Source organism: Oryctolagus cuniculus, chromosome 2 (genome assembly GCF_051225735.1).
Source record: "Oryctolagus cuniculus isolate XC-2025 breed Fujian yellow rabbit chromosome 2, ASM5122573v1, whole genome shotgun sequence".
Classification (NCBI taxonomy): Eukaryota; Metazoa; Chordata; class Mammalia; order Lagomorpha; family Leporidae; genus Oryctolagus; species Oryctolagus cuniculus.
This window is the reverse complement of record NC_142868.1, coordinates 33,915,511-33,933,226: the sequence shown is the minus strand read 5'-3', so window position 1 is coordinate 33,933,226 and position 17,716 is coordinate 33,915,511. Positions and strand designations below refer to the sequence as shown.

At 45.6% G+C, this 17,716-nt stretch overlaps 1 protein-coding gene across 5 annotated transcripts in view; it reads left to right on the top strand.

Annotated features, from left to right (window-relative positions):
• Nucleotides 1-364: 364 nt before the first annotated feature.
• PDS5A (PDS5 cohesin associated factor A) overlaps nucleotides 365-17,716 on the top strand; it is a 133,279-nt gene continuing 115,927 nt past the window's right edge. For 2 of the 5 annotated variants that reach the window (XM_008275183.5, XM_089325348.1), the window contains exons 1-2: nucleotides 365-870; nucleotides 1,741-1,918. In XM_008275183.5, the coding sequence (XP_008273405.1) occupies nucleotides 1,781-1,918 (138 nt within the window). In that variant the 5' untranslated portion in view covers nucleotides 365-870; nucleotides 1,741-1,780. Of the gene's footprint in view, nucleotides 871-934; nucleotides 1,003-1,740; nucleotides 1,919-17,716 lie in introns of those variants that run through there. The other 3 variants (XM_070068127.2, XM_008275201.5, XM_089325349.1) reach the window with 3 other exon arrangements.

Genomic DNA, 17,716 nt, shown 5'->3' with positions numbered 1-17,716 from the left:
GCCCACGTTGCCGGGTTGCAAAAACTTCCCCTCACTTTTGTAGTTCTGTCCCTGGGGAGGAAATACAGTTCATTTTCACCGAGTAATTAATCGTCTTTCCACCGGTTCCGTCCAGTCCCTCAGGGTGGTCCTCCCTCAAAGTCACGAAGTCATCGCTGCGGCGAAAGGCGCAGCTCCGTCCGCCCGGCGCACCCTCGCAGGGCCGTGGGGACGGGGGTTCGCTTCCCGCCACCCGAGCTCCTCCTCCGCTCGTCCTCCCTCAGGCGCCCCGCGCGGCGGGTCTTGGCGCCAACCGGATGGCGGCGCTGTCGGCCCCGCGCGCGGCCGCCTCAGGCCCGAGGGAGGCGGAGGCACGGCCGGCGGAGGAAGGGGAGGGAGCGAGGCGCGCGCACTGCTCTCGCGTGCTCTCGCGCCGCTCGCGTGACCGGCCGGTGTGTGCGCGAGGCGCCGGCTCCCTGGGGCACCGAGGGCCGGGCGCGCGCCGCTGCGTGGGGCGTCCGGGTCCGGGTCGGCGGCCCCGGCCCGCGCGAGGTGCGGGCGGGCTGGCCGTGGTGGTGGTGGTGGGGGGGGGCGTCCCGGGCGGACACCCGCGCCTACGCTCCCGGAGGAGCCGTCTCCGAGGCTGCTCTTCCTCGGCCAGACGGAGAGCGGCAGTGTCTCCCCGCCCAGTGCACACTCGCCCCGCGTCTCCCCCCGCGGCGGCTGCTCCTCCTCGGCACCGCCAGCCCCAGCGCCGCTCCGGGGCGGGCGGGCGGCGGCGGCGGCGGGACCCGCGGAGCCGCTTTGTGTGCAGCCCGACGAGGGGCGGCGGCGCAACCACCTGACAGAGGCCCGGGCGCTCGATGCACCTTCCGCCCGCATGAGGAGGAGGTAAAGGCGGCGGTGGCTCGGCTCCCGCCCTCGGCTGGTGGAGGGAGGGGACGGAAGGGGAGACCGGAGCGCGGGGGGTGGGGGGGTAGGTGCCGCGGGTCCGAGGCCCGGCACGGCTGCCGGGAGGTGCCGGTAAGGCCTTGGCGGGGCCGGGCGGCGCCGAGGGGCCGGGGGCGTAGGAAGCCTCCGGGGTCCATCAGCCGAAGTTGAAGGAACAAAATGTGAAGTGCGGAGCCTCTTCCTGGCGTGGGGTTGCGGGTGGAAGGCGGCTGTTTTCCCCTCCCGCAGGGGTGGGGGAGCGGGACCGAGGAGGGCCGGGAGCCGGTGGGGACTGCCAGGGGCCCAAGCTCGGCCGTGCAAGAGCGTTTTGTTCCCAGGAGCCGCGGCGGCGTGTGGGTCCGGTTGGGTCCCTAGTTTTGCGGCCTAAGCCGAGCCCTATAGGCCTCGCGTCTCCTTTCCCGGAGTGGACTGGTCAGGCGGGGACTGGGCGCTTCTGCCTAGCCGAGCCGGGGGCTTTGGGGTCTTCACCGGCCTCCGGAGGCAGCCAAACTTAGGGCCTAGGAGCTCCGGGGTGGATTTCATTGTGAAAGGCGGAATGGGAAACTCCTGGCGCTGCTCGGCTTCTCCCGCGGCCAAGGCGGCTGGTGCCCGGGAGCCCCGTGGGCCCGGGGCTGGCGGCGCCGGCGCGGGTAAGGGCGGCGGGCGGGCGGCGGGATCCCCGGGCCCGCTAAGGAGCCAGCGCTGGAGCCGTGGCCGCGTCTCTGGCCTCCGGGGGAGAAAGGGCCCTTTCCCGATTAGAGATTTTTGAAATGAAAAAAGAGGTTACAAAGTCGCCCCTTTCTCGCTGAACTTTGGTTTTCTGACCGATAGAGGCCGGTAGAGGACTGTGAAAGAAAAGTTGTCCCCCAGGATGGACTTCACCGCGCAGCCCAAGCCTGCCACTGCCCTCTGTGGCGTCGTGAGTGCCGATGGGAAGATCGCCTACCCTCCGGGGGTGAAGGAGATCACCGACAAGATCACCACCGACGAAATGATCAAGCGGCTGAAGGTAAGCCTTGCGACAGCTTGCAACGTCCGACGGCTGTAGTCGAAGGGGCTTCCTCCTCTGGCTGTGGCACTCTTAGTTTCACCTTCCAAGGTGTTTTAGATAGCCTGTCGTTTTCTCCCTTACCCGCTCTGAGAGGTATTGCTCTGTCTTGACTTCATCTTTGAATGAGTTCCGTGGGGACAGCCATGCTGGGAAATTAAAAAGGAGTGTGATTTTTTTTTTTTAAAGTCTGTTCTTCAAGCATAAGAATACTGTTCACAGTGGCTTGCAACCTTAAATGTTAGCAATAAATTGTTTGGCAAGGTTACTGTTTTCATCAGCTTCTTAAGGGACTGATTTAAGCACAAGAAGCTGTTTTTAAAAAATTATCACAATTTTTGAATATCCAGAAATTTCTTTATATATAGTGTGGTGCAACTTTGCCAGAAGTACTGACTTCAGAATGCATGATTGAAGCGAGGTGATGATTTTAGTTCATGTACTGAGAAGTTAAAGTATTGTGGCTCTTTGTAAAATTTTTTGTTTATTTACTTGACAGAGAGCTCGAGCCCATGTGCTCCCATCTGTTGGTTCACTCTCCAGTAGGGAAAGCCTGGAGACAGTGTCCAACTAGGAAATTGTTAACAGTCTGGGGGAAGGATGTTTGAATACTGAAGCAGTGTGACCTTAGTGGGGAGAGAGGCAGAGGAGTGATTAAGGAGACGTTTCATAGTGTGGATCAGACTTGTTGGGAGGTAAGGGAAGAAATAACCTCTCTACCTTGGGCAATGTGTTAAAATGTGATTTTTAGGGAATGATGTTGCCCCTTTGTTCTTGGAGCTTAGTATAATGCTTAGTAAATGGGTACAATGTGTTCTAACTCCTGTAGTTTAGTTTAAGAAATTTAATGAGATTCTATACTTTGTTGCCTCTTTGGAAGGAATGACAGTTCATTTCATTAAAATGAATCTTGATACTAAACATTATACATGAGTTAAGGTTTTGAATTGATGCTTCCTTAAGTTATGAAATATAAAGATGTTAAGAAAAATTTATGAATCTTTAATTTAAAAAAATATTTTGCTTATTTGGAAGGCAAAGTTACAGAGAGAGGGGGAGAGATAGGGAGAGAGAGAGATAGTTCTTCCATCCACTGGTTCACTTCCCAGATGGCCACAACTGCCTCACCCAGCCTGGAGCTTCATTTGGGTCTCCCATGAAGCTGCAGGGGCCTAAGCAGTTGGGCCATCTTCCACTGGTCTCCCAGGCACATTAGTAGGGAGCTGTATTGGAAGTGGAGCAGCCAGGCTCCAATCAGTATCCATATGGTATGCTGGTGCTGAAGGTGATGGCTTAACCCATTATATCACAATGCCAACCCCAAATCTTTCATTAAAATTAAAAAAAATTATTTTTTATTTGAAAGGCAGAGTTACTGAGAGAAAAAAAGAGAGCGACAGAAAAAAAGATCTATCTGTTGATTCAATCCCCATTTGGCCACAATGGCTGGTGCTAGTCCAGGCCAAAGCCAGGAGCCAGAAACTTCTTCCAAGTTTCCTACGTGGATGCAGGAGCCCAAGCACCTGGGCCATGTGCTGTTGCTTTCTCAAGCATGTTAGTAGGGAGCTGGATCAGAAGTTGGAGTAGCTGGGACTTGAACCAGCAGCCATATGGGAAGCTGGCATCGCAGGCAGCAGCTTAGCCCACTATGTAACAACACCAGCCCTGAATCTTAATTTCTTTTTTCTTTTTTTAAAAAAGATTTTATTTATTTATTTGAGAGGTAAAGGTACAGACAGCTAGAGGGAGAGAGAGAAAGGTCCTCCTTCCGTTGGTTCACTCCCCAAATGGCTGCAATGGCTGGAGCTATGCTGACCCAAAGCTAGGAGCCAGGTGCTTCTCCTGGTCTCCCATGGGGTGCAGGGCCCAAGCACCTGGGCCATCCTCCACTGCCCTCCTGGGCCACAGCAGAGAGCTGGCCTGGAAGAGGGGCAACTGGGACAGAATCTGGCGCCCCGACCGGCACTAGAACCCGGTGTGCCGATGCAGCAAGGCGGAGGATTAGCCTAGTGAGCCACGGCGCCGGCCCTTAATTTCTAAATTAAGAATATTGAAAGCTTTTCTTAAAAAATATTTATTTGAAAGGCAGAGTTGGAGACACAGAGAGATCCTTCCACTGGCTCACTCCCCAAATGGCAGCAATAGCTGGGACTGGACCAGACCAAAGTCAGGAGCCTAGAAACTCCATCCAGGTCTCCCATGTGGGTACAGGGGTCCAAGCACTTGGGCCATCTTCCACTGCTTTTCCAGCCACTGTAGCAGGGAGCTGGATTGGAAGTAGAACAGCTGGGACTCCAATATGGGATGCTGGAGAGACAGCCCTCAAAGCCAGCCCTAAAAGCTTGAATTTCCTTAGAAAAATGGAAAGTTCATTTTATTTAAATTTATTTAAATTTCCATTTCAAATAGATTAAATATCAGAAGTGCTGTTAAGTATAAGTGGACATATAACCACACCTCTAGTACGGGTTGCCAGATAGGGGATTCCTGCATTGCAGGCTCTACAGTGCAAGCCCCTAAAGGCAGAACAATAGAAAGAGGGAGAAAGATACAAGTCCAATTACTGCCTTCCAGGTGCATTGGGAATCTGGATTGGAAGGCAGAGGCAAGACTTGATCCTGGGCTTTCCAGTGTGATGGAATGTGGGCATCCCAAGTGGTGGCTTACCTACCCCACTGTGCAACAATGCCCAATGCAAGGAATATTAATTTTGAAAATGACAGGTAATTTGAAAAAAAAATTTAATTGCAATTGAGTACTTTCCCTGACCTTGCATCTCAGAGATAATAATGTAGATACTAAGAATTTCATAGCTAAAAGATAGTTTACAGGTTATTTGGTTTTCTAATTTTCTAGATGAAGAAACTGAGCCTTTGGGGGATTATGAACAACCCTAGTCATATAAAGCTGAAAATTTTCATTAACTTTTTTTAAAAAGATTTATTTATTTGAAAGGCAGAGTTACAGAGAGGCAGAGGCAGAGAGAGAGAGAGAGAGGGAGAGAGAGGTCTTCCATCCACTGGTTCACTCCCCAGATGGCTGCAACGGCCGGAGCTGTGCCGATCTGAAGCCAAGAGCCAGGGGCTTCTTCCAGGTCTCCCAAGCGGGTGCAGGAGCCCAAGGACTTAGGCCATCTTCTGCTGCCTTCCCAGGCCACTGCAAAGAGTTGGATTGGAAGTGGAGTAGCCTGTACTTGAACCAGTGCCCATATGGGATGCCAGCATGGTAGGCGGCAGCTTTACCAGCCATGCCACAGCACTGCCCCTGTCATTAACTTCTATTACTCAGATAATATAAGTTGGCAAATTAAAAAGTTATACTAAAATTAGTTAACTAATTTGAAGGATAGCAAGTAGTTTAGTACCACTGTTATATTAAGCACCACAAATAGCCATATTTCTGTATAGTTGTGGCTTCTGTAGGAGTCATGTCTGATAAGTATTAAGCAGATAGAGAGTTCTGATCTGCTGGCTCATTGAGAGGCTAAAGGTAGGAGCCAGGAACTTGTCAATCTAGGTGTTCTATGTGGAGACAGAATCTAATTACTTGAGCCATTACTGGCTTCCAGGATCTGCATTATCAGTAAGTTGGAATCAGGAGCTAGAGATCAATCCTTGGTACTCTAATGTGGGCCATGAGCATCTTAACTATAAGGCCAAATGCCTCCCCTGAAAAGTTATTTATTTTAGAGAGACAGAGCTCCTATCCACCGTTTCACTTCCCAAAAACCCACAACAGCAAGGGGGCCAAAGGTGCCAGCTGGGAACTTAATCCAGGTCTTCTATTTGGTAATAGGAGCCCAATCACTTAAGCCATCACCACTGCCTGCCCTTCTCCCCACCCCTCTCTTCCTTTCTCCTTCTTTAAGGATGTTTTATTTATAAGGCAGAGTTATGGAGGTGGGGGAGAGAGAGAGAGAGAGCTCTTCCATCTGGTAGTTGACTCCCCAAATGGCTGCAACTACTGGAGCTGGGCCGATCCAAAGCCAGGAGCCAGGAGCATCATCCAAGTCTCCCATGTGGGTGCAGGGGCCCAAGCACTTGGGCCATCCTTCCCTGATTTCCCAGGTGCATTAGCAGGGAGTTGGATCAGAAATGGAGCAGCTGGGACTTGAACCATGGCCATATGGGATCTTGGCGCTACAGAAGGTGGCTTAACTGCTGTACTACAGTGCTGGCCCCAATCACCACTTCCTCTCAAGGTCTGCATTAATTAGGTGTCAGGGTAGTTTGATATGGAATACAGATACTTTACCTGGCATCTTAACTGTTAGGCAAGACGCCTGCTCCACAGCAAACTTTTTTAAAGACTTATATTTTATTTGAAAGTCAGAGTTACAAAAAGAGAGAAGGGTGGGGGGAGAGGGGGAGAGGGAGAGAATGGGAGAGAGGAAGAGAGGTCTTCCATTCTCTGGTTCACTCCTCCATTGGCCGCAACCGCCGGAGCTCCACCAGTCCGAAGCCAAGAGCCAGGAGCAGCTTCCTTGTCTCCCACACCAGTGCAGGGGCCCAAGGACTTGGGCCATCCTCTGCTGCTTTCCCAGGCCACAGCAGAGAGCCAGACCGGAAATGGAGCGGCTGGGACTTGAACTGGTACCCATATAGGATACTGGCACTGCAGGCGGCGGCTTTACTGGCTATGCCACAGTGCCAGCCCCACAAAAAGAACTTTTAAAAAAGTTTGGGGCCGATATCCTATATGGGCACCAGTTCAAGTCCAAGCTGCTCCACTTCTGCTCTCTTCTGTGGCCTGGGAAAGCAGTAGAAGATGGCCCAAGTTCTTGGGCCCCTGCACACACATGGGAGACCAGGAAGAAGCTCCTGGCTCCTGGCTTTGGATTGACGGAGCTCCGGCCATTGTGGCCATCTGGGGAATGAACCAGTGGATGAAGACCTCTCTCTCTTTCTGCCTCTGCCTCTCGTAACTCTGCCTTTGAAATAAATAATAAATCTTAAAAATAGTTCTTCTTGTGTGTGATAAAATATGCATTAGAATACTTAGCATTTTAGTCATTTATCTTATGTTTATACAATTCTGTAATGTTAAGTACATTCACATTGTTTTACAACATCACAACGATCCATCTCTAGCACTTCATTTTTTATAATTGAAACCCTATTCTTATAAAATACTGACTTCCCATTCCTTCCCTCCATAGCTACTGGCGGCCACTATTGTACTTTTTGTCTCTATGAATTTGTTCTCAAATAAATGAAATCATGCAGTATTTGTCCTTTTATGATTTTTTTTTTTTCACTTAATTTGATAGTTGTTTTTAATCTGTGTTGTAGCAGAATTTCCTTCCTTTTTAAGACTGAGTGGTAGTCCATCAGATATACATACCTCATTTTGTTTCTCTAGTCATCTTTCAGTGGATACTCATGTTTTGGCTGTTATGAGCAACTTTTCTTACCTCATAGTTTTGTGGTCAGGAATTAAGGTGGGATTATTCATTCATTGGTATTTAGCAGGTGACTAGGTTGGTCTAGACTTTAGGATCCACATGGCTTCACTTTAACATTTGGTGCCCTGGTGGCAACAGTTAGAGGGCTGGACTCAGCTGGTCTCTTTTTCCTGTCTTAGGATATAGTCTTAGGGCTTCTCCACATGGTCTCTGTGGAGAAGGGTTCTGAGACACTATAGAGGAAGTTGTCAAGTACTTAGCCCAGAATTGACAGTGTCACATCTAATTACTGTATTCGTTAAAGTAGTCATAGCCTGGACCACATTCAAAGGGAGAAACTACTGACCCTACTTCTCAGTGGAAGAGGTTGGAAAAGTTTATAGCTATCTTTTTTTTTTAATTTTTTATTTTTTTTGACAGGCAGAGTGGACAGTGAGAGAGAGAGACAGAGAGAAAGGTCTTTCTTTGCCATTGGTTCACCCTCCAATGGCCGCTGCGGCCGGCGTGCGGCGGCCAGCGCACCGCGCTGATCCGATGGCAGAAGGACTAGAACCTGGTGTGCCGGTGCCGCTAGGTGGAGGGTTAGCCTATTGAGCCGTGGCACCGGCCAAAAATGATTTGATGTTTTAAAAATTATATGTGCAGCCAACTTGATCTGTAAAATTTTGGGGGCCGGCACTGTGGCATAGCAGATAAAGCTGCCGTCTGCAGTTTCGGCATCCTATATGGACACTGGTTCAGGTCCTGGCTGCTTCACTTCCAATCTGGCTCTCCGCAATGGCTTGGGAAAGTGCTTGGGCCCTTACACCCTTGGGGGAGACCCGGAAGAAGGTCCTGGCTCCTGGCTTTGGATCAGCTGAGTCCTGGCCAATGTGGCCATTTGGAGAGTGAACCAGGGAATGGAAGACCTGTCTCTGTCTCTGCCTCTCTGTATCTCTACCTTTCAAATAAATAAGTTAATTTTTAAAAAAAGATTTGTAAAATTTTTAAGAAAATTTGAAGGGTTTTTTTAGTTAGGGGAAATTATGACTTAAAATCTTTTTTTCTCTTCTCAAGTTCTAATAAAGGATTACATGCATTTATTATGACAACATTGGATGAATCTGGTGGATGTTATATTAAATGAAATAAACCAGACACAGAAAGATTACCATATGATTTCATTCATGTGTAGCCTGAAAAAGTTGATATAGCAGCTGGGAGTAGATTAGAGGTTACTAGTGTTTGGAGTGAGTAAAGGAGGGGAGGGATATAGTGTACAATATTACAGTTAGATAGGAGGAATCAGTTCTGATTTTTTTTGCATAGTAGGATGACAAGTATCATTTCAAGGGAGGAGTTTGAATATTCTTAAAATTATAGATGTTTAAGGTTATGGATATGTTAATTATCCAGATTCTATCATACACAATGTATTGAAATACATTGTACCCTAAAAGTATGTACATTTGGTTTTTTTAAATATTTACTTATTGAAAGGCAGAGCGAGAAATCTATCCTCTGGGTCTTCCATATGGGTGGTAAGGATGCAACCATTGAAGCCATCAGCTGCTGCCTCCCAGGGTGTACATTAGCAGGAAACTGGAATCAGGAGCAGAGCCTGGACTTGAATCCAGAAACTCTGAGATAGGGTAAGTGAATGTCTTAGCTACTGTGCCAAGCAGCTGCATCAATGTATACAATTATGTCTCAATCAAAAATGGAATAAAGGGGCCAGTGCTGTGGCATAGTAGGTTTAAGTCTCCATGTACAGCACTGGCATCCCATATGGGTGCTGGTTCAAGGCCCAGCTGCTTCACTTCTGATCCAGCTCCCTGCTAATGGCCTGGGAAAGCAGTGAGAGATGGCCCAAGTGCTTGGGCTGCTACATCCACATGGGAGACCTGGAAAAAGCTCCTGACTTTAGAATGGTCCAGCTTCAGCCATTGTGGCCATTTTGGGGGTGAACCAGTGTATGGAAGACTGCTCTCTCTGTTTCGCCCTCTCTCTGTCTTCAACTGTCTCTCAAATAAATAACCCTTAAAAATGTAATAAAGGGCTGGGCATTGTGGTTCAGTGAGTTAAACTGCCATTTGGAATGCATGTGTTCTATATCAGTGCCAGTTTGAATCCTAGTATTTCTGCTTCTGATCCAACTTCCTGCTAATGCATCCTGAGAGACAGCAGATGATGACTCAAGTGTGTGGATCCCTGCTGTCCACATGGGAGACTGGATGGAATTCAGGTGACACCTCAAATACTTAGATCCCTACTGCCCACATGGGAGACCCAGATTGGGTTTCAGGCTCCTGGCTTCAGCCTGGCCCAGCCTAGTCTGTTGAAAACATTTGGGAAGTGAACCAGTAGATGGAAGATCAATCAATCTCAGCTCTCTGTCTTTAAAAGAAATAAAGTAATTTATGGGGATGGTACTATGGCATGTGGGTTAAACCTCCACCTGAAGAACTGGCATCCCTTATGGGCACCAGTTCTAGTACTGGCTGCTCCTCTTCTGATCCAGCTCTCTGCTATGGCCCGGGAAAGCAGTGAAAGATGGCCCAAATGCTTGGGCCCCTGCACCCTTATGGGAGACTGGAAGAAGCTCCTGACTCCTAGCTTTGAATCAGCTCAGCTCCAGCCATTGCAACCATTTGAGGAGTGAGCCAGTGTATGGAATACCTCTCTCTGTAACTCTGCCTCTCAAATAAATAAATAAAATTCTTTTAAAAAATGAATAATTTCAAATAACTTATTTGAAAGTGGAAGTCACAAAGAGAATCTTCCATCCGCTGGTTCACTCCGTAGATGGCCACAACAGCCAAGATCGGGACAGACTGAAACCATGAACCAGGAGCTTCATCCAACTGGGTAATCTGCTGCTTTTCTCAGGCCGTTAGCAGGGAACTGAATTGGATGTGGAGCACCCGGGACTTGAATCAGTGCCCATATGGGATGCCAGTGTCTCAGGAGGCCTCTTTACCCACTGTGCCACAGCACTGACCCCTGAAACAATTTTTTAAAAAGATTTATTTATTTATTTATTTGAAAGTCAGAGTTGCACGGAGAGAGGAAGAGACAGAATCTTCCATCCATTGACTCACTCCCTCAGTATGGCCAGGGCTGTGCCAGGTCCAAGCCAAGGTTCAGGAGCTTCTTCCAGATCTCCTACATGGATTCAGGGACCAAAGCTCTTAGGCCATTGTCTGCTGCTTTCCCAGGCACATTAGCAGGGAGCTGGATCCAAAGTGGAACAGCTGGGTCTTGAACCAGCCCCCATATGAGATGTCGGCATTGCAGGCAGCAACTTCACCTGCTATGCCATGCCGCCATCCCCGCAAAAAAAAAACAAATTTTAAAGACAACACAGAAGTTTCTAGGGGCTGTTTTTTGGCTTAATGGTTAACACACCTGCATCCTGATTGTAGTCCTTAGGTTTGAGCTTTGTCTCTGCTCTTGATTCTAGCTTCATGCTCATGCAGACCCTGAAAGGCAGCAAGGATGTTGTCTCACATAGTTGGGTTCCTGCCATTCTTGTGGAGACTGGAATTGAGTTTTCTAGCTCCTGACTTGGCCTGGCCCAGACCAGCATCACTCCCTCACCCTCCCACTCCCCTTGTAGGTATTTGGAGAGTGAACAGTGGATGGGAATGTGCTTATTCTTGTGCTACTGCTCTCTCTCTCTCTCTCTCTCTGACTCTTAAATAACTCTTTTACAAGAGTTTCCAGACCACTGTTATAATAGAAATTTTAACACAGACATAATGAAGGAATTTACTAAATTTCTTCCCCTTTTTGTTGGCATTTGGTCTTTACATTAATTCAGAGCTTCATAACTGGTGCTTCTGCACACTTAGAGGTGTGTCTAGATTTGGAGTCCTTCAGCCCTTGGAAGTTACACATATTATGTCATTTTTTGTATTTGTATATTAATGCAATATTTAAAAAGTAGGAGCTGCTGTATATATGTATTATTTTCCATGTTATAAACATGTTATACTGTTGTTGGTGCTGTAAAGCCAGTCCTTAAATAGCATTAGTACATTAAGGGAAGCTGGGCTTGTAGTGGGGATAACATTGGAATGGATTTCCACTTACATGAAGAATACTTGAGATGATCACATTATAATTTATAACTTAAGTGGCAATTATGTGGTAGGATTCCATTTGTTTCTTTGGATTAAGAAATGACTAAGATTTTTGATAGTCAAATGTTTCCTAAAGTGACAATAAGGCTGACATTTCAAGGCTCAGATTTCAGTAGTCAATGATCATAAACATTACATATAGATGAGTAGCAAGGACAAAGACTGAGAGGCAGAAACATGCTTGGTGTTTCCAGAGAAAAATGAATAGAACAGTTTTACTAGAGCTGAAGTAACTGAAGAAAGTTTTGGGAGACTAAAGGAGGAAAGTACCTGTGAAATTGTTGAAGTCTTTCTGTGCAAAAAATTTGAATTAGAAATAAAATCTCAGGCATCAGAGCTGTGGAAAGTTTTGCGTGATTAACAAAGCTAAGTAACCAAGCAGTTTTTTAGGCACATGAACAACACCCTTGCTCTATGTGGATAGTTTGTGGAGTCTTTTTTATCCTCTTATCCAGACAGAGAGCATCATTGTTTAAATAGTAATCCATTTCTAACTAAGTCTGTTAGTTGCTGAGATTAGTCATCTAACACTAGGTGTGAAAGTTGTAGGTGAGTAAAATTTTAAGAGTGGCTGGTAGAATTTTAGGTACCCAGATTTTCAAATTATAATATGAATTGCATTTTTATGACATATATGTAGTGTGTGCTTTCCAAAAAAATTCCTAACATTTCTGTGGTGACAATTCTAAGTAAACGTTAATAGTAAATATATACTATTATTTTATTTTGTGAAGCTTCTCGTTAATGCTTGCTCTGGGGAGGCAGCAGATAATGGCTTAAATATTTGGTTTCTAGGATCACGACTTTGGGTTTGCCCAGCCATACTGGCTGTTGGAGGCATCAAGAGTGAACCAGCAGATGAAAGATATTTCTCTCTGGGTCTGTCTCCCTATTTGCCTTTCAAACAAAATGAAAACAAATAAATAAAAAAGTTGTTTAAAAGTATCAAATAACTGGAAGGCTCTACTACTTTCTCCCCCAAATAAATTTAGTAGTTTAGTGATGGGCTCAATTTTCTTTTTTTCCCTCAAGTGATCTTGATGCAGAGAAAATTCACTGAGAATCCCAGAGCTATATTTTATTTTCTTTATTGATAAATTTTGCTATTTTCAAAGATTTTGTTTAAAAACAATTTTAAAAATTATTTGTAGGTTTTTTTGTTTAAATTCCACTCAGAAGCAAATTTTGTCTCCTAATTATTTTAAATTTGGCTCTGTCCAAAACGTGTGAATTTATTTGGAGAACATGTGGCTATATATATCATGATTTCTTTCATTGGTGACAATTTGTAATGTAGAATTTTTTTTTTTTTATTATTTTCTTATTTGAAAGGCAGAGTTACAGAGAGAGCAGGAGAAACAGAGATCTTCTATCTGCTGTTTCACTCTCAAAATGACCACAACAATCAGTGCTGGACTAGACTGAAGACAGGAGCCAGGAGTTTCATCCAGGTTTCCCATGTGGGTGCAGGAACCCAAGTACTCAGGCCATCTGCTGCTGCTTTCCCAGGAACATTAACAGGGAACTGGATCAGAAGTTGAGCAGGCGGGACTCAAACCAGCACACATAAAGGATGCCAGCATTTTAGGTGGCGGCCCAATCTGTGATGCCACAGCACCGGCACCAGTACTCTACATTTCTTTTAAATCCGACTTTACTAATGAATTTATAAAAATTTAGATTAACAAAAATACTCTCTACTGGTATTAGTTAATGAGCTCATTTGATGAAGGCAGACATTCTGGGTTCCCAAATGATAGCTCATGCCATCATATTGTTCTGAGTTTGAACTGACTGCCATAAATTTAATATGTTGGCATTTTAAAAGAATCCAAATTGAATTGATATTCCCATGCATTTTATTAAAGAAAGTTTTACTTTTTCTAAACCAGGAGGATCAATAAACAGTGAGTTGTTTTGCATTTTCAAAAGTATGTGTCATTTCTGGGGCTAACCTTGTGGTGTAGTGGGTAAAGCTGCTACCTGCAAAGAGGCCAGCAACGCATATGGGCACCAGTTAAAGTCTTGGCTGCTGCACTGCTGATCCAACTGTCTTATAATGTGCCTGGCAAAGCAGCAGAGGATGGCCCAAGTACTTGGGCCCCTGTACACATGTGAAAGACCCAGAAGAAGCTCCTGGCTTCTCACCAGCCCAGCAACAGCCATTACAGCCATTTGGGGAGTGAACCAGCAGATGGAAGATCTCTATGTCACTCCCTCTCTGTAACTGTCTTTCAAATAAATAAATTTCTTTTAAAAATAGTTTGTGGCATTCCAAAATTAATTATTTTATTTGCATACATGATATAATTCTGATGATTCAGAAATGAAATGTTTGTGACCTTATTACTTATCCCTGTGCTTTAATTATTTGCAGATTGACAATGCTTGAAATGTGACAGTAATTTAACAAATCATTTCAATTAGTAAATTGCCCTACTAAGAGATTACTTCTTTTCTGTTTGCCCTCAAAATTTTCCTATTTTGACTATGATGTGTATTATGTATTATCTTGTTTGAGGGTCTCATTTTCTTGGATCTATAGTTAATTTTTGTTATTTGTGAAAAATATTCAATAATTATCTCATCAAATATTCCCTGTCCTGTTCTCTCTTCTTCATTCTATTTGCTTTTTTTTAGAAGATTTATTTATTTATTTATTTATTTGAAAGAGAGGAGAGGCAGAAAGAGATCTTCCATCCGATGGTTCATCCCCCAGTTGGCTGCAACGGCTGTGCCGATCCAAAGCCAGGAGCCAGGGGCTTCTTGTGGGTCTCCCATTTGGGTGCAGGGGCCCAAGGACTTGGGCCATCTTCTTCTGCTTTCCCAGGCCATTGCAGAGAGATGGATCGAAAGTAGAGCAGCCAGGTCTCGAACCCGCACCAATATGGGATGCCGGCGCTTCAGGGCAGTACATTAACCCACTGTGCCTCAACGTCGGCCCCTCTATTTGGTCTTGACTAATAGTTGGTGATAGTTTCCCCCTGGTTAATGATTTTGTCTGGCTTTCCCATTCATTATATAGTTTAACACAGTAATTGTCTTTGTGTGATAGCTTAACATTTGGGCTACCTCATTATCTCTTGAAAAAGGGTTCTCTCCCTACCCGCACCTTGTTTTTGTTTTTGTTTTTTAACATTTATTAATATATTTAAAAGGCAGAGTGACAAAGGGAGAAAGAGATCAATCTTGTTTCTAGTGCTTCAACCCCCAAACGGCAACAATGGCTGGGGCTGGTCCTGGGCCTAAGCCAGGAACACAGAACTCTATCTGTGTCTCCCATATGGATAGCAGGGGCCAAGAACTCCGGATATCATCTTTTGCTTTCCCAGGCACATAGCAAGGAGCTAGACTGGAAGCAGAACAGCTGGGACTCAAACTGGCCCTCCAGTAAGGGATGCCAGCATCACATAGGTGTTGGCTTAAATCACTTTGTCACCATGCCCGGTCACCCCTTGCCTTGTTTTTGATTCAGTGATATGTATTATATATAAAAGAATAGTAGGCTGTGACCCAAACTCTTTTTTTTAAAGATTTATTTATTTATTTGAAAGTGTTAGAGAGAGACCTTCTATCCACTGGTTCACTCCCCAAATGGCCACAATGTCCAGAGCTAGGCCGACAGGAAGCCAGGAGTCAGGAGCTTCTACTGGGTCTTTCACGTGGGCTATTCTCTGCTGCTTTCCCACATGCATTAGCAGGGAGCTACATTGGAAGTGGAGCAGCTGGGACTCCAACCAGCACTCATATGGGGTGCTGGCACTGTAGGCTGGTGGCATTACCTGCTATGCCACAGTGCTGGCCCCAGTTCTGAACTCTTATAAAGCTGTAGAATATTATCATCACTTGCTGACTCACTCATTCCTGTTCCTACATAATCTCCATATATGCAACTGCTGTTGTTATTTTTTAAACCGAGATTAGTTTTACTTCTTTTAAAGCTTGATATAAGGCTGGCGCTGTGGCTCAATAGGCTAATCCTCCGCCTTGCGGCGCCGGCACACCGGGTTCTAGTCCCGGTCGGGGCGCCGGATTCTGTCCCGGTTGCCCCTCTTCCAGGCCAGCTCTCTGCTGTGGCCCGGGAGTGCAGTGGAGGATGGCCCAAGTGCTTGGGCCCTGCACCCCATGGGAGACCAGGAGAAGCACCTGGCTCCTGGCTTCAGATCAGCGCGGTGCGCTGGCCTCGGCAGCCATTGGAGGGTGAACCAACGGCAAAGGAAGACCTTTCTCTGTCTCTCTCACTGTCCACTCCGCCTGTCAAAAAAAAAAACAACTTGATATAGTCATTTTATGTGCTCTTATGGAAGGCCTTTTGTACACAAAGTATTTTTGAAATTCATTAGTGTTGTTCCATTGTATGATTATATACTCATTTGCTTTGCTTTTCTCTTATTGATAGAAATGAAGACTATTTATACTGTAGGTTATTATAAATAATGGTACCATGAATGTTCCTTTACAAGTCTTCTGTTTTATATATAAGGTTTTTAAATTCATCTTGGGTAGATACTTAGGAGTGCAACCATTGGATTATAAGATCATGTTTAATTTTGTAAGTAACTGCCTTTTTCCCCAAGTTATTATGAAGTTATTATGTTATTTTCGCTTCCATCAGTAATGTAAGAGGAACAGTATTATACTTTCAGGAAATTTGACCATTTCTTTTAAGTTGTCTAATTTACCCACTTAAAGTTGATTTGATGGGGCAGAGCTGTGGTGTGGCAGGCTGAGCCTCCACCCACGGTGCTGGTGCCATGTGGACACGAGTTCATGTCCCAGCTCTCTGGTATGGCCTGGGAAAGCAGTAGAAGTGCTTGGGTCCTTGCACTCTTGTGGGAGACCCAGAAGAAGCTCCTGGCTTTGGATCGACCCTGCTTTGGCCATTGTGGCCATTTGGGGAATGAAAAAGCAGATGGAAGACCTTTCTCTCTCTCTGTTAACTTTCTCTCTCAAATAAATTAAAATTATAAAAATTTGATTTGATAATATTACCTTTTTTTTGTTTTAAGATTTTATTTATTTACTTGAGAGATTGAATTAAAGAGTTGGAGGAAAATCTTGCACATTGGTTCACTCCCCAAATTGGCTCAATGACTGAGGCTAGGCCAGGCCGAAGTGAGGAGCTTGGAACTCTTTTTCTAAGTCTCCTCTGTGGTTAGTAGGGGCTCATGTACCTGGGCCATCTTCTGCAACTTTCCCAGGCACACTAGCCAGAAGTTGGATCAAAAGTAGAACAGCTGTGACTTGAATTGGAGCTCATGTCAGATGCCAGAGTTGAAGGTAGTGATTTATCCCATTGTGCCATGATGGTGGCCCCATATTAATCTTTTAATGTCTATAGGATCTATAGTGCTGTTTCTCTTTTGAATTTCTTATATTGGATATCTTGTATTGGCTCTCTAGCAGGAGGCTCAAAAGATCTGATTTTTGACTTTCCTAGTTTTTCTCTGTTGCTTGTTATCTGTTTCAATAGTTTCTGTACTTTATTTTTTTACACTTTACTCTCAACTCATGTATCTTTTTAAAATATATCTAGCACATAGTTAATTCATGCTTTGTCTCCTATTTCAAAGTTCTTCACTTTGATCATTTTTATATATGTATGTATGTACATAGCCATTATCTAGATCAAGATGAACATTTCTCTCAACCTAGCAGACTGCTTTTAAGTCCCCTCCCCTGAGATGTAAACCTCTTTCTGATCTGAGTCAATATGTATTAGCTTGCTGTCAAGCTCATATAAATGGAATCATGTAGTATGTACTTTTTCCTCCCTCATCTTATTTGTGTGTGAGAGAGATCTTCCATCCACTATTCACTCCCCTAATGCCTACAGCAGTCAGGCTGAAGCCAGGAACCCAGAACTCAGTCTGAGTCTCCTACATGGTTGTCAGGGAACCAAATACTTGAAACCAGGGTGCCTGTTAGCAAGAAGGTAGAATTTGAAACAAAGCCAAGACTCAGACCCAGGCACTCTAGGGATGCAGGTGTCTGAAGCAGTTTTTGTTGTTGTTGTTGTTTGTAAAGATTTATTTATTTATTTGAATGTCAGAGTTGGAGGGAGGGAGGGATGGGGGGAGAGAGCGAGGGAGGTCGGTCTTCCATCTGCTGGTTCATTCCCCAAATGGCTGCAACGGCCAGGGCTTGGTCAGACAAGCCAGGAGCCAGGAGCTTCATTGATGTCTCCCACATGGGTGCAGGGGCCTCAGTTTTGGATCATCATCTGTTGCT